The sequence below is a fragment of the Pseudorca crassidens genome, chromosome 14, assembly GCF_039906515.1.
Source record: "Pseudorca crassidens isolate mPseCra1 chromosome 14, mPseCra1.hap1, whole genome shotgun sequence".
NCBI lineage: Eukaryota > Metazoa > Chordata > Mammalia > Artiodactyla > Delphinidae > Pseudorca > Pseudorca crassidens.
Window position 1 is genome coordinate 1,123,713 of NC_090309.1, and position 16,237 is coordinate 1,139,949.

The 16,237-nt window shown below is 55.9% G+C and overlaps 1 protein-coding gene and 1 pseudogene across 4 annotated transcripts in view; one reads left to right on the forward strand and one right to left on the reverse strand.

Annotated features, from left to right (window-relative positions):
* The window catches only part of SH3RF3 (SH3 domain containing ring finger 3), a 204,713-nt gene extending 194,827 nt beyond the window's left edge, over positions 1–9,886 (reverse strand). For all 4 annotated transcript variants that reach the window (XR_010934295.1, XR_010934294.1, XM_067703971.1 and 1 more), the window contains exon 1: positions 8,605–9,886. Coding sequence is in view for 2 of the 4 variants with exons in the window: in XM_067703971.1 (XP_067560072.1) it covers positions 8,605–9,126 (522 nt within the window). In the remaining 2 variants the exon portion in view is untranslated. The remainder of the gene's footprint in view (positions 1–8,604) is intronic.
* LOC137205774 (collagen alpha-1(I) chain-like) lies at positions 9,125–10,424 on the forward strand (annotated as a pseudogene).
* The last annotated feature ends 5,813 nt before the right edge of the window (positions 10,425–16,237 follow it).

The following is a 16,237-nucleotide window of genomic DNA, read 5'->3' on the forward strand; positions in this document are numbered from 1 at the left end:
CTGTTGGGGGTCATCCATTCCGTTACTTATTACAATGAAAACTCAAGGCTCAAGAGTAACACCAGCCCCGCCAGCCCCGCCAGCCCTGCTAGCAGAGGTTCCGAGGTGCTCATGCACAGCCGGGGTTCTCCCGGCTCCTTCTAGATAGGAAGCCGCCAGGCCACAGCCTTGAGGTGCCCAGGCGCCCACACTCTGCTTGGTCAGCACCTTGCAGATGAGGACTCTGCAGCACAGAGGTCACACCGCGCCCAGCACGGGCCCAGGCGCACCTCAAGGCTGTGTGGAGGGGGCATCAGCCTGGCCCCAGGCAGCCCACGTGCACCGATAACCATCACCTGTCCCGGCTGCCAAGGCCCTGCTCCTGCACAGGGTGCAGACCCAGGGAATGGCGCGGGCCTGACCCTGATGAACTTGCAATGTGCATGGGTGAAAAGACCCAAGACCCCGAAGGCAATCAGGGAATAGGTTCTGGAGCACAGACATTCAATGAGAATGTAGGAAACTGGCTCCGGGAGTGCACAGGGCCCGTGAGTGCCGGGAGGTAAATGGGGGACAGACAGTAAGGGCAGGGCAGCCGGGCGGGGGTGTAAGAAGCAGGACAGACCACGTGTGGATGCTCCTCTAAAGCATCCCAGGGACACAGGAAGGAGGCGTGGACACACCTGCGCTCGACGCTGGAGAAAGTGGTGGTCTGACGTAAGCCAAGGGCAAACGCCCAGCGGGAAGGAAGAGCAGGACAGTTACTGGCCGTGCAGCTGGGGCCCGGGTGGGGCAGGACAGGGACCTAGAACCTGCCCAAAGGGAAGAGTGGAGGGCACCTGTGGCCCAAACGGCATCGCAGGGCAGTCACCCAGCTCGGGGCACAGCAGACTGGGGACAGCGGCACCAGTGGGGAGTTTGGCCGGCAGGGACCCGGCCGGTGTTGCAGAGGCAGAAAGGAAGATGTTAACTGTCCCTCCCGGGAGTCATGATAAAACTTGGTGACGCAGACACAGGTGAAGGGGGAAAATCAAAGACGACCCCAATTCCCAGAAGATGTCAATTCCAGGGCAGGCCCTTCCACTCAGCTCATCAGACAGCCCTGCCGTGAGCACGGGACCAGCCCAGAGGCCCAGGCTCACCTGTCTCCCCGTCCCACCTGTCTCACCCACAGCCCTCAGCTCCAGGCATGAAGGGTGCCGGGAGAGTCTGCCTGACCATGTCCTTTGCCCCACACCCGTCTCTTAGTTCAGAACCTTGTGCCACTTTTCTGCTGTGTCCAGATCCCGGCCTGGCACCTGACAGGCTCCTGGACACGAACATGACTCCGGGCCAGGTGGGCCCCTGGCTGCAGGTGGACACATGTCACTTTTAAAACTTCTTGCCCATTTATATTTTCAGCCTCAAACAAATCCCAAGTTTTCACACTTGCTATTTGAGTTGAAAACCCAAACGTTGGCTTCCAAGCATAAGGTGCTGTCCTGCTTCTCACACTTACCTCATCCAACTTCTCCATCCTACAGATCCTGGGCACAAATGCAGCCCAGGCCCCAGCACCTCAGGCGCAGAGCAAGCCAGGGGTTGAAAAGGTAAAAGTCAAGCTGCTCAGGGAAAATGAACTCTGGTCATTCTAGGACTCCAGGCGGTTTTTATCCAAACTAGTCACCCAGGTCTCATCCTCACAACACTTACTTTAAATCTGACTTACTTTTTATTTAAATCTGTTCCAAATCAAACCTCACGTAACTGCCATAATTTTTTTAGTGGACCGCTTGGCATAAATAGAAGAGATCATTAAAGGAAACATGTGTTAACATAAAGCCCATCGCCAGGTGCCAGCAGGGACGTCTGTGGCCACCGCGGCAACCCCGCTGGGAGCAGCAGCGCCCTGTGTGACCTTCCCCCTCTCTGTCACCAGACCAGGTCACACTCCATCAGCGAGATGCCACCTCTGTGCTCACTGGTGGTCTGTTTCCAGGTGGTGTTAACAGGGCACAGGCCACGTGCCCCTCCGGTCCTGACACCTCATGCTGCACGAACACACTGGCTTTCGTTACCTTCAGACGGGCTTGGGGAGGGGAAACAGGTGCAATTTTTAGGTCACGTAGAATTGGGAGGATGATTATAAAGAGTTAAGGAATCCCACAGTTTATCCATAAACAGTAGATATTTATGTCTTATGTAGACGTCTCTGGAACACGTGTAGGGACAAGGTGGTGGTACTTCAGCTTTGTGTGTAGGAGAAGTGAACGCAAGGCAGCTGTTGCCGCCGGGACGTCTCCGCTGTTTCAGATGCGCCTCGTGCTGCATTTGCTGGTGAGGCGGCAGGCAAACTGTGCCACTTCCTAGGCCAAAATAATTCTTACCCCAAGTACCTGGTGCTGGCTGTAGTGCCTGGTACATAGTAGGTCCTCAGATATGCATTCAGTGAAGTAGAGAGACATGCATCACCGGCCCATCTGCACGGCTGTGTGACGGCCCCCTGTGCCCCCAGTATTCCCGCCCGGCTCGGCACCGCCCAAAACCCACCCTCCTGTCCCTAGCCCCTCGGCTCCACAACAACTCACACCTGCTTCTGGTGCCGGCGTGTTTCTAGATGTCACTCACTGCTTCTGTTGACCTGAATTCCCGCAGCGAATTCTAATTCACTGAAACTCACATACATTCACGGGAGCAGCGCACACACGTCCCAGAAGTAGAAGAGCCAAGATCCTAGTGTCTTCTGTTTGCAGATGAGCACCGTGGACTCATTCCCACCACAAACACTCGGCAGGCGAGAGAACCAGTGTCACTCATCACCCACACGCCAACGCGGCCAGAGTCCAGCTCAAAGATGCAGCCTGTGAGCGGAATCTGCACGAGCTGCTGCTTCACACACTCTTTTACTCCAACTTTGCTCAGAGGGAGAAGGGAGACATGTCACAGTTCTTAAGCCATTCCCCACAGCTGACACCTCCGACACCCTCGCCTTTCAAGGCGATTTAGGATTCCAACAGGACAGACGTCACGCGTGCATCGTTCTTCAAATCCGAAGATCTACCAAGGAAGGCAAATCTGACGAAAACTGACCTTTGTCTCTTCAAGCGCCATAAAGAGCGTTTCTCCCTAACTGAATCCTTGATGTTTTATTTCAAAAACGTACCTTGAAAAAGAGCACGTTAACTGCGAAAATAAAGATTAAATGCAGATTGAACTGAAGCGCACCCTTGAAACAACTGTATAATTGAGCCGCGATCTCGTCCTGCTCTGGCGAGCCTCACACGCTGGATGAGGAACAACACTGTGAGTCCGTCCTGCACACGAGGGAGGTGTAGATGGGCCACCTGTCCTGCAGACGCGCTCGCTGTGCTTCCCTCTCAGCACAGCCCCCACCAGTGTGCCGCACTGAGCAGGATCATGTTCCCGGATGCCTTCCTTAAAACAGATGAGCTTTTGGACTTTTTCTCATTTTAAAGACGCTTATAAGGATCAAGCACGCTACCTCGATAACAAAGATAATACCTGGAAGCAATTTAAAGGTGAAACAGATTCAAGCCCTTGGCTAGACGCTCATCAACACTCAACAATCCAGTCATGGGAACTCAGCAGACTTTGAACCTAGAGGCACAACATGCATCTCTCTCTCTCTCTCTCTCTCTCTCTCTCTCACACACACACACACACACCCGTAATTTAGGACACTGACCCCACTAGCAGTGAGGTGGGCCTGTGCAGCGCACCTCAGTGGTGATTCGAGGTTTCGAGATGCATGTTAGTGGTGGCACTGAGCCAACGGCCCACAGGGTGCGCTAAGCCTGCACCTGCATTGCCTCTGTCACCCGGTAAAGCAGACAGGTGCCCTCACTCACTGATTAACACACACCCCACCCCGTGCCAGGCCTGGCTGCCCACCAAGTCCCCCACCCTCCATCCTCACAGGACCCTGAGGAGCCCCGGGATCCCTCCCTCGCCTAGTCCGGGATGCTGGTGGGGCGGGGCCGCAGCCTCAGAGGGAGGTGGTCCTGGGTCCCAAAGCCCCCAGAGGTGGGCTGGTCCGGGCTCCGGCCAGATGGCCAAGTCAGGTCTGCTCCCCAACTTGGAGACTGACCACTTGGCCTCTCGGAATGTCACTCGGATGAGATGCCCAAGGCCCCCGCATCTAACCTTGAGACCCCTGGGTGGGGCTGGGGTGACACCAGGATGGTGGCAGAGCAGAAGGATGGATGAGGACGCATCCCTGAGGACAGAACGGAGCCCCGGACAAACCCCAGGCACCCCGGACTCCAGACCTACGGCTGCCAGTGACCTGCCCCCAAAGCCACCGCACTCCCCGGGGACCCCCTCCACCGCACTCCGCACCAGCCCGCCCACAGCAGCCGAGCCAGAAGCAGCTGCAGCCGCGTGCAGAGTGGACCTCAGGGCCCAGGCCCCTTGCTTTCGGACCAGGGTCTCTGATTAACCAGGTTCGTGGTAGGGAGAGGCGTCTAACCAGGAAGCCAGTTAGCCGGTGCGTCCAGAGTTCACCTTTCAAGGTCACCCCAACTCCAGTGCCCCTGAGCGATGGGGTCTCGGAGCTCAGCTTCCCATGTGCTAACCAGCTGCCTCTCTGAGCTGCGGTCGGGAAGCAAGGAGACACACTTACACCGCCCGGCACGCCCTGCACACGGCAGATGCTCCATCAACAGTCACGCATCCCACCGCCCTTCTGAAAACACGTCCCGAAGGACTGGCCGTGCCTCATCTGTCACAAAGGCCGGCGTCTGCCCCGGCGTCACAGAGACCACGGTCACCACTGTCTGCCATCCCGGGAGCTGCCTGGCTTCCGTGAGGCCTCCAGGCCTCTTCTCTGGAGTCCCCGTTACACCCCAGACCAAGCCACAGCCACCCACCCCCACGACGCAGTAATGTCCTAACCCTAACCCTGCACCGGACAGCCAGGGCGTCCACCCTATGGAGGGCTGCTGCCTGGCCAGCCACTGCCCAGGCCATCACTCCTGCCCAGGGAGTCTGGATTCCCAAGCATGTTGATGCAAGTGTGCTTACATACTTACATATAAACATAAACTCTAATTAAACAGTATGCAAACCAAAGAAATCTAAGTGCACAAGAAGTCACTCTTTGGAAAACCAAGGTGACTGCTTAGGAAAGACTCAGCAAAGAGAGACAGCTTTAAAACTCACATCAGCAGGAACAAAACCAGAACACACTGAGGGGGGATTATTTAAAATCTGGAAGGTGCTCCACTCAGAATTTTTGGAAAGTCTCTTAGTTCTCAGTCCACTTGAAAGAAACAAATAGGAAATCATAGGTTGTGACTGAAAGACAGGTTAGAAGGCAAAGAACAGTCCAGATCCTGCATCCAAAAAATGGCGAGTTATTATACGTGTGTGTTTGCAAGATAAAATGTCTAATAGACACCATTTGTGTGATTCACTCCACTATCTCATTTCTGGGTCCCAGTCACACTGGCCGAGAGATACACAGGTTTCCAACTTAAACATCCCCAAGTAACTGCAGGCAAACTAAACAGGTTCTGACTCTGTTTCCCATCAGCAAGAGCCTTACCCAAGCCTTCCAGAGGTCTTTGATTGTGATGACGTCCTCCCTTTAACCTTCACAGAACTCTGGCCGACACCTGCCCCGTGCCCACAGGAACCTCCTGAGAGCACAACGGCTTCGGCCCCTAACGCCAGCTCCATCAGGGGACACACCCGCCTGGCTCACCCAGGATGGTGCCCGGCCCAGTGCAGGTACGTAGCAAAAGCTGTGTACGCCAAATACAAGGCAAGGGATTCCCACCAAAATAATCACAAAAAATTGGAACTGTCTGATATATTAGAGCCTTATTCAGACACATTAAAAAGTACTCTCTGAATTACTCGGTTGAGAACCTCAAAACCCTCCCGGAAAGACAAGTTGCACTGAAAACCTCCATCAATGTAGTTAGGGTGTTTAAGGGGTCACCTTGCAAAACTGTAAAACAGAACAAAAAACAGATTAGGCCAAGAAACTCAGCAATTGCGATGGCAGCGCATTCAAAGAGCTAAGGCGGCTCTGAGTGCCAGCACAGCATGGCAAGCATTTGCTAGCCTTGGGCATCGTAACACGGTGTAAAGGTTCCGGGGCAGCATAATTAACTGATCCCTGATGCCTCCTCTCAGAGGCACAGGTGAAAGCAGAGCTCCGCCCACCAGGCTGGAGGGTCCAGGCAACGCTGGTGAAAGATGTGAGTGAAAGGTGTGGAAAGTGCTTCAGGAACCAAACGGAGTGAGTACATTCCCAGCAGCTACCTGTCACTAAATTAACAAACATTTAAGCGGATACCTGCCGATCTACCCACCCAAAACGTCCACACGTCCCAAAGGAAGGTTGGAGCAGCATCTCAATGGGAAACGGGACTGTCTTATATTTACAGTCACCTACTACTAAGGCATATATGGTACCCGTTGATAACGAGTGCCCATCTATTACACAGCACGCGGCAACACCCGGGCCCAGGACTTCATCCAGTGGACAGTCAAGTACCAGAGCCTACTTGGAAGTGATGCTCAGTTGAAGGCTTTGCCGCCACACTCACAGACCTGCTTACAGTGCAGCCCTCTATGCGGGACGTCTGGTTGCCCAAAAAGACTCCCGATGACTATTGAAAATCAGTAGATTAAAGGCTAGATGATACTACAGTCTACAGGGCCACTACTTTTTCTTTCCTCTCTGAAAATCATCAAATGTAATATCGGATTTAATTCAGACTCTTCCTAGGACCCAAGCTTAGTCCCCCTGGTGAGTGGGACCTGGAAGAAAGGACCGGGGGTCACACTGAGATAACACAGGAAAAAAGGAAATGTGTTCCAGAGTCCGCTAGGCTCAGACAGCCCTGGACATAGTCTGTTAGCTGTATGTATGTGTCCCGAGAGAAAGTCAACCAATCATCCCAAAATCCGGGCAACAAAAAATTATTAATTCCCTGGTACTAAGTGTTATGAATAAAAGTTGTAAGTTCAGCCCCTTCACAAACGTCTTTAAATGCCACAAATGCCACGGAGCCCAGGAGCTGCCTCAAGGCCAGTTGTTACCCGCCGCCCTCCTGATCAAACACAACTCACAAAACGTCCCCACTAGAAGCATCATTCCAAAAATCATTTAGTTCTCCGAGCAGGAAGAAGTAACCTGGTTATTTTGCAAATAAAGACCTCTAATTATAATACTTTAGATAATAACAGCAAGGCAGGAAAGAAAAGTTTGAAAATCTGTAATAAGAACACTTGTAGCTGGATTTAATCACAATTAAAACCAAATAAATTAACATCAACTCCCCTTCAGCAGTGACCCCATTTATAAACATTCCTTGACTGTTCTTGACTTGAGAACGGGCATTCTCCCTGAGCCTCCATTTCCCTGATCTATAGGAAAAGTCCAGTGCGGCAAAGTCTGACTTTTAACTCCAAAGCTTAACCCTCAAGGGCTTAAGTTCCTAACCTCAGAGACACTGCAGTGCTGAGAAATTTGGATGGAGAACTTTCCCCTCACCTCAGCACTTCACATTTGGGAAGGATTATTTAAATGGTTTATACACCACCAGATCTTTAAAAGGTCAAAAGTAGAGGGACACGGTTGTGCTTTCTAAAGTGAATGATATTTGCAATAAACCAAGAATCTTTTCAAGCTTTTCTACATTTAAAGAAAATACAAAACATGAGTAGTTCCTTGTTTCTCACTTAAACCAGCATCCCACGGGCTCGCCTCCCTCCAGCAACAGTGCCCAAGGTGGCCGAGGGTGTGAAATGACACACTCTAAGTAGCTCTTGAAACCAAATCACCGGAACCCTCAAGATAAGGTCTTTGAAACAGAAGCAGTCCATGCTGTACAATGTAGCTGCACACACACATACACACACACACACACACACACACACACACACCTCAAATAGCAACCCAGTGGAAACACAATGGGCCTGAGAACCCAGGGGAGGACCAGGGGCCAAGTCCAGAAGGGCTGAGCCAAGCATTCCTGGGCTCCAGGTTAACTTCTCCCCTCCTGCTAAAGGAGCTTGTACTTTGCGTTCTTGCAACCCAGGCACTCAGTTGCCTCTGCCAGGTCCTCCCTGGCCAGACACCAGGCAGGAGGCCCACCATCTTCCCAGCTGCCAGAACCTGGGAAAACACTAGATGCTAACTTCAGTCCAGGCGGGCGAGGGTGTGGGGAGGGCTGGTCTGGGGGTCCAGGAGAAGAAGGCTGTGTCTGGGGAGATGGAGGGCCCAGCAAAGTTAAAAGGTGGGGAAAGAGGCCCAGCCTTGCGAGGGACTGAAGGGGAGCAGGGGGGCAGGGAGCCTTGCCCGCCTCAGGGAGGGCGGGGGACTGCCACACACGCACAGGCCACCACAGAGCAAGTGCAAGCGGAAGGGGATTCCAGGGGAGAGGATGGGCTGACGGCAGGTGCCAAAGAGAAGTTCAAAGGGGGGGGGGGGCGGAGGGGAGCACGTGATGTCCAAGAGTTGCCAAGTAGGACTTGGAAGGTTACACTCACGGAGTCCCTGGAGGGAAGCAAGTCGAGAAAGAAGGCCATCGCGTAGCACCTCTGGTCCCCTGCCCTTCCTCGCCGCCCTCCCCCCACCAACACTCACACCTCGGCGAAGCGCATACCCACCTTTGCTGGGGGCGCGCTCCTGCTGGCTGCCAGCTCGCGCAGGCTGGCGTTGGCGCTGGTCGCCGCGGGGAGGAGAACCGGGGAGCCAGAGGCGCTGCCCCCAGGACCCGCGAGCGCCGAGGCCGCTCCCGAACCGGGGCCGGGGCCCGGACCAGGACGCGCGGGTGGGCTGCTGCCAGGGCTGGTGCCGGCGCGGGGCCGCTGGCGGATGCCGTCCAGCAGGCGCACCAGCAGGATGTTGGCGGGCAGTTCGTCCACGCCGCAGCCCACGAGGATGCGGCACTCGGGGCAGCGCAGCTCGTGACGCGAGCACACGATGCTCTCCAGGCAGCGGCGGCAGAAGGTGTGCTGGCAGGGCAGCACCTTGGCCGTCGTATCCAGGCGCTCCAGGCACACGGAGCACTCCAGCAGGTCCAGGAGCGACGACTCGTCCATGTCCCCGCCCAGCCTGTCGCCGTCGCCCTCGCTCTGCGCAGCGGCGGCCGCCCTGGACGCGCACAGCCTGGGCGCTCCGAGCAGCATGGGGGCGGCGCCGGCGGCGGCGCGCACCTCTAGGTCCCGGGGCCGTTGCGGAGGCCGCCGCGGGCAGTGGGCGCCAGGGTCGCGCCCGAGCAGCCGCTGGGGAACCGGGCTGCGCTGCGACTTCCTTCTGTGCGGCTGGCAGCGCTAAGTGGTGCCAACCGGCCTGCGTGGCAGGGACCGGAGCTCCGAGCCCCGCGAGCCCCCTCCGGGCCGCCGAGCCCACCCAGTTCTTCGGCGCGAGGCGCCGCCGAATGCGGGCTACACCTGTCCCTCCGCGAGTCCGCCCCGCACGGAATCCAGCGGCGCTGCCTGTCGGGCACAACACCCGGCGGCTCTGCTTTCGCAGCGGCCAGTCCGATGCCGTGAAGGCGGGGGCGCAGCGTGCGCGCTCCCCCGCACCGCCTCTGTGCGCCCTTGGCCTGCCCGCGAGCGGCTGCCCAGCTGGCGCAGCGGGACCCCTCCTCGTCCTCGGCCGCGAGCACGTGCGCGGGGAGCGCGCGGAGGTCACGGTCACTGCGGGGCACGGGGAAGGGGCAGCTGCGCCCTGGAGCTGCCTCCGCCTGGGCGCACGCAGCCACCAGTCCTGCCGTTAGGGCGCTTCCAGGGTCCCCAGGAACTCCGGGGCGCTCTCCCGCGCAGGCCCGGGCCTGTCCCCTCTGGCGCCCGAGCCTCCCTTCGCTCTCCGTGAGCCTCGGAGCGGGATGTTTCCGCCTGACGCCGCCGCGAAGGAAAGTTTGGGCGGCGCTATGCGGCCCGCCTCCCTGGGCAGCGCCGGCCAGGAGTCTGGGGACGCAGCCAACACCCGGGCATCCTCCTCGACGACGGCCCGGTCCCCTACCCGGCGGCGCGCGGAAGTGACAGCTCCGGAGCCGGGGTGGGCGCGGGGCGCCGGGCGAAGCGGAGGGGAGGGCGCTGAGGTCCTCCCGGCGACGCGCGTCCAAGACTGCGCCGCTGCCCGCCGGACCCCAGCCTCGCGCAGGGCGCCCTTGGGGACGCGCTCGACCCCCTTCTCGGGAGGCGCAGGCGAGGGGAGACGCGGTCTCCTTCCCGGCGCCCGCCTTCGGGCGCGTCAGAGCGACGCAAGAGCGCACGGAGGCCCGGGGGCCGCGGGGCCGCGGCCGGTGGCACAGATTCCCTGCCGAGCTCTGCCCCCTCGTGGCCGCTCTGGGCCCAGTCCGGGGTCGGCGCAGCCTGGTCCAGGGCAGGACGCTGGACCGTGCACATCTCCGAAAGAGGGCTACAACAGAAGGGCGCGAGGGCCCTACTCCCGGTCGGTCTGGCTGTCTTGCGGTTTGTGAAGCTAAGTGTAGCTTTTTTGACTTTCCAGGAAGAAAGTAATAGTTGTTGAGGCTTCAATGCCACGAACGTGCATCTTTTTTATTTAATCCTCTAAACGGCCCTGTCGGGTAATTATTTTAACCCCATTTTGCATGTGAGGAAGGTGAGGCTCAGAGTTATGAAATCATTGTGGCTGGATTTTGTTAATGTTTTTGTCTCCAGAACCGAATGCGTGGAAAAGGTCACAGTCCACTATGATACCAGCTCCCTGCAAGCCACATATTTTTACACTGTAATATCCCCAGTGCCTAGGGCAATGCCTGACACATAGTAGGTGTTCAATAAATATTTGTGAATTAATGAAAACACAGCCTCCAAATCCTCGCCTAGTGGCGATTTGAATGCACATCTTAACGTCTGTGTTCCGGGTGTACTGAGTCACACCCTTGGTCCACGAAGTGAGGCTGCCAGTTCATGGAAACTTTGCTCCTGACCTCTGACGGCCGCAGGAGACTTGCCCCACCTGCCTTCCGGGTTCTCCTAATGCGGATTGTGCACGGTTATTCACATCAGCACTGCCAGTGAGAGACGGAGGCATCTCTCCCGTGCTGCCCGGGGACCCAGACCTTGGGCCAGGCCTCCCCTTAGGGGCCACTCATGGCCCTCCTTCCACCCTTTGACCCGCACTCAGAATAACAAAGGACCCAGAATGCTTGATCCAAAAGCAGGTGGCATGGACACAGGACTCGGGGAAGCTGGGAGGGGTGGCAGAGAGCAGGGGCTGTCTAGGGTGACGTGCCCTGGCTGCTTTGGGTTTCAAGCAGCAGAAACCAGCTCTAGCAAGGTTTTAAAAGGAACCGAAGAGGTGATGGGAATCAGGACCCCAGGCTAAGAGCTGGGCCAGGGCACTGCAGGTGGGCCCCGGGGTGGGTGGTCTCCTTCCCTCTCTTGTACCAGCTGCCTCTACCTCCCAACCCACATGACAGGAAACATGGTCAAACTCCCGGAGCATTTTGTTCATGCCTTCAGCCACTGACAAAAGACGCTCATCTGACACCGTGGTGGGCTGGACGTTTTAAAGCCCTGCCACCCAGCTTGGCCCAGGTGGTCGCTTTCTGGACCAATGTGTGCTGGCCGCAGGGGGGGACCATCTGAAGCCTGGCGGCACCTCAGGGGTCACCCAGAAGGAGAGGAAAGGGTTCCAGGACCCGTGGCGTGCTGGGCAGAGGGAACCACCCCTGCACTCGGCTTCCCTTGTTACACACAACCAGAGCCACAAAGGGCAAACACGGGGCCACCGAACCTCACCTTTCTCACCTTGGGCCCCTGCCTTCATCCACTCCCGTAGCACAAGTGGGCTGCAGGCCAGGGGGCCCCAGATGCCGGGAGGGCTGCGTGGCAGGGCCAGGGTGGCTGTGCAGGGCCTGGGGGGCTGTACTGGGCCTTGCAAAGGTGGACGTGGCAGCCCAGCCCCGCCCCACCTTTCTGCTTTTCCAGAGAAGTTGGGGGACCGCTTTTTAGGTGTGTTCTCCTGTGTTCAACGGTCGGCATCAGTTCTCAGAAAAACACCCTATTAGCCAAACAAAGTGAGTGTGGCCCCACTGGCCCCCAGACCCCCAGGTGGCAGTTTCTGGCTGAAGCAGCCACAGGAGGTGAGCTGCAGCATAAAGGAACTTCAGGGTGTGATCTGAATAGCGGAAGCATTGCAAGCACAGGTTTCTATCACTCAGTTAAACTTGCACGTGTTCAGTCAGCCGGTTGTATCCGTCCATGATGGAGAAGCCTGGCTTAGCCGTTCGTATGAGGAGACCTTGGGAACTCAGGCGCCCACAGCACAATGGGCCAACATGAGTGTCAGCGTGGCCGCCTGGGGAGGTGATGGAATCTTAGGATACGTGAGGGGATGTGACGGGGCAGGAATCATCTCACCGCACCTCAGGTTGTCGGACCCCATCGGCAGGATTGTTTCCAATTCTGGGGACTAGATGTTAATGACAGGATGGAAAAGGATCCAGAGGCCTTGTCCGTGAATTTAGGATGAAGGAATAGAGAGCATCTGCCCAAGGAGGAGACAGCTCGGAGGACACAGGACCCGGCTGCTCAAACTGATGGAGCCTGGGGACCATGGCCCGAGTGTGAGGGTGATTCCAGGAGGTGCCCCCTGGGCAGTCCCGCTGGCTGAAGGTGGCCTGCGGGCGGGAACTGGCCCTGGAATGCCTGACGGCGGTCGCTGCTACCCCAGGTATAAAAGAGGTTGAGCCCAGACCCCTGGCAGGCTGGGTCCTCCCAGGGCAACTGCCTCTGTGGGATGCGGGGCCTTGGAAACAGAGCCTGCCCCTTGGGGTGGGGATTCGCAGGTGACATGGAATGGAGTCCAAGACCAGTCTCTGGGCTTCCCTCAGTCCAGTCAGGTGGGGGCTTGAGTGATTACCTGAATGTGAATTTCTCAAACTGATGGAGTGGGCCATCCAGTTAAAGAAATAAGTCAGCGTTGCCTCAGCTCTGCAGGAAGGACCCTTGCACTCGAGCGAGGCGTCTCCTTGCTGCCCACTGCAGTTTCCATAGCACTGTGACAGAAATATTGCAAATGCTTTCAGGTATTAAAAATAATCCTGCCATTGCCTATGTTTTTGTTCACAGTCTTCAAAAGAATTATAATAGGGGCTTCCCTGGTGGCGCAGTGGTTGAGAATCTGCCTGCCAGTGCAGGGGACACGGGTTCGAGCCCTGGTCCGGGAAGATCCCTCATGCCGCGGAGCAACTAGGCCCGTGAGCCACAACTACTGAACCTGCGCGTCTGAAGCCTGTGCCCCGCAACAAGAGAGGCCGCGACAGTGAAAGGCCCGCGCACCACAACGAAGAGTGGCCCCCGCTTGCTGCAACTAGAGAAAGCCCTCGCACAGGAACGAAGACCCAACACAGCCCAAAATAAACAAATCAATAAATTTATTTTATGAAAAAGAATTATAATAGATTCTCCTCCAGTCTGGAGACACAACACACTTTATTTTAGTTTGGCCCCAGATCTCAGAAGATGCTCGAAGCTGTGTGCTCTGCACAGCTATTGGCTAAAGCACTGGGACACGTTTAACCCAATAAAGGAAATCCCTTATTTAAATTACAGTCGAGCAAAATGAATGAAAATTGAATGTAAAGAAAAGCTTCCAGAATAATCGCAGCGTAATTGACATTGAATAATATTTAATATCTGGACTCATGTCTTTGGTAGGAGTACATCTTAAATCATCCAAGGGGAGGCTGTCAATTATAAATAACACTGATGCGTTTTCTAGGAAAATGTGAAATACTTGTGAAAGTTATAGAGCTGATGAAGAATCATCAATCTCAGGAAGAACAACAGAGCCTTTTCTCAGATAAGATAATTCGCCTCCTTCCAGGGAAAGGCTGGAATTGTGAATATGCCAAGCATTTCCACTCTGAGCTGTGGTGAAACACACAGACCTGGGTGAAATGCGCGTTGAATGCCTGCGTGCGCCTCAGCGGACAGGACACGCCGCTCGCTCATGGGCCCCAGAAGAGGAACTGGGGACCCTCCTTGGAAAGCCGGGTCACAGCCTCTGTGTGCCTGGGATGAGGCTTCCCCAAAAAGCCCCATGAAGGCAGCAGAGGGGACTCAGATGGACTCACAGACTCCACATCGGGATGTGCACACCCCCCAGCCTCTCACCCGGCCTCCTGCAGCCCGGAGGCTGCGGGCCCTGTGCGGACTCCGCTGGGTCTGGCCTCCATTGGCTTTATCAGCAGCCCCTCCCACTTCCCGTAAATGGTACCTATTTCGTCTTCCCCAGGTGCCAGGGCTGGATGTGGACCCTGCCCGCAGGACTACGAATACTTTAAACACTGATTTTTCTGGTTTTTTTGTTTGTTTGTTTGTTTGCGGTACGCGGGCCTCTCACTGTTGTGGCCTCTCCAGGCTCCGGACGCACAGGCTCCGGACGCACAGGCTCAGCCGCCATGGCTCACGGGCCCAGCCGCTCCGCGGCATGTGGGATCTTCCCGGACCAGGGCACGAACCCGTGTCCCCTGCATCGGCAGGCAGATTCTCAACCACTGGGCCACCAGGGAAGCCCGATTCCATACAAATTTTAGGGTTGCTTGGTCTCTCTGTGAAACATGCCATTGGAATTTTGATAGGGATTGCGTTGAATCTGTAGATTGCTTTAGGCAGTATGGACGTTTAACAATATTAACACCATGACATTCTGAAGTTACACTGTTTACTCACTTGTTTATCAGTCCCTTGTCTGGTTTTCCACAAGATGCTGGGGACTTAGAACACTGCTCAGCAGCATTAAAGATCTAATAAATAATTGTTGGATGAATGCATGAAGCGATGACTCAAGGGAAGAACAGGACTCCCAGAAGCAGAAGTAAAGGTGTGAACAGTGTTGCCAGGTGGATACTATTTACGTTCACCACGTTTCCAAGGCTCTTTCAGGTTTAATCCCCACTGAGCAGAGGGTGAGGCTGTGACCCTGGCTCTGGCACAAGCACGTTGCCCCCGCTTTGATGTTGCAGGTCCCATCACAGCCCTCGGGCCGCTGCCACGAGCATGGCGAGGGGGGAGCCACTCTCCTGGGCACGCGTTGGCAGATCATTGTGTGCTGGCAGCTCAGCTGCGTCCTTTGTTGTTTCCTTCAGAAGAAATGCGATCTCTCCGAAAGACGCACGCCCAAATCAAACGCGCAGGGGTCCTCGGTCCAGGCAGCCTTAGGAACAGCTGGAGGTCCAGGTCCTGGACTCACAATCCCCACCTTGTATCTTTATAATCTGTTTTATTGGGTTTTTCTTTGATTGTTTTCCCTTGGTGTCTGTCTGAGAAAAATCACTCGAGACAGAAAATTCATTAGTACCATCTTGAGTGTATTGCCTGACTTTTAAGCGCAAAGGCTGATGAGTGAGATACGTCAACTGTATGATGTGTCTTAAGGGCCGCCAGCTCCCCCTCTCAAGCACCTGTGTCGGGGCGGCTGGGGGGGGTCGTGGGCAGAAAGGAAGCCCTGAGTTGCGGCAAGGGGTCCCCACCGCTGTGCAGTGTCGGCTGTGGTAACATCAGCAGGCTTTCCTATTTTGCAGAAGGCACCATGTAAAGGCAATAATTTAAAGCTATTCTATGCTGAAAGCACTTTGACACATGATGCTACCTGCTCATTCCATCAGTTTGACAGATAAAAAGAAAAACAAATTTTATTCCACCCAGTGGATGAGGAAATGAAATCCCAGAGAGGTGAAGGGATTTGCCCAGAGACACACAGCTCCTATGGCTGAGGTGGGCCCAGATGGGCTCCTGGGCTCCAGGTCCACCACCTGCCCACTCGGCCGCACTGCCCAGGAGACGGGCAGAGGTCATTCAGAGAGCCTTAGGCTCGGAAACTACACAAATCTGTCAGGAAGAATAATAATACCAAATATTCACCAAGTGCTGAGTGCGTGCCAGGCTCTGCTCGCTCCAACCTTGTTGGGGCTCTGGAAAGCAGTCAAAGGTCTGCGGCAAGCAAGTGAGCGTTCAATCCGGAGAGGGCGACTTGGCGTGTGAGGAGCCTGTCAGGCCAGGGGCCGGGGCCAGACGCTTCCCAGAGCTCTCGGGGCAGAGGGCAGGCTCCGACCAGGACGCCGCCCAACTTTGCGACGGTGTTGTGTCGGACGCCAGGGAGCCGCCTCTGCTCCCGTGGTCTGTGGTCGACTCCGCCCACTGCATTCGGCCCCGCAATGGACCAGGACCCCCGAGCCCACGCATCTCAGCTCAGTCTTTGAATCTAAGTTATAGATGTTACACGAATCCTATCAGGTTCCGTTTTATTTATTTAAGCCCC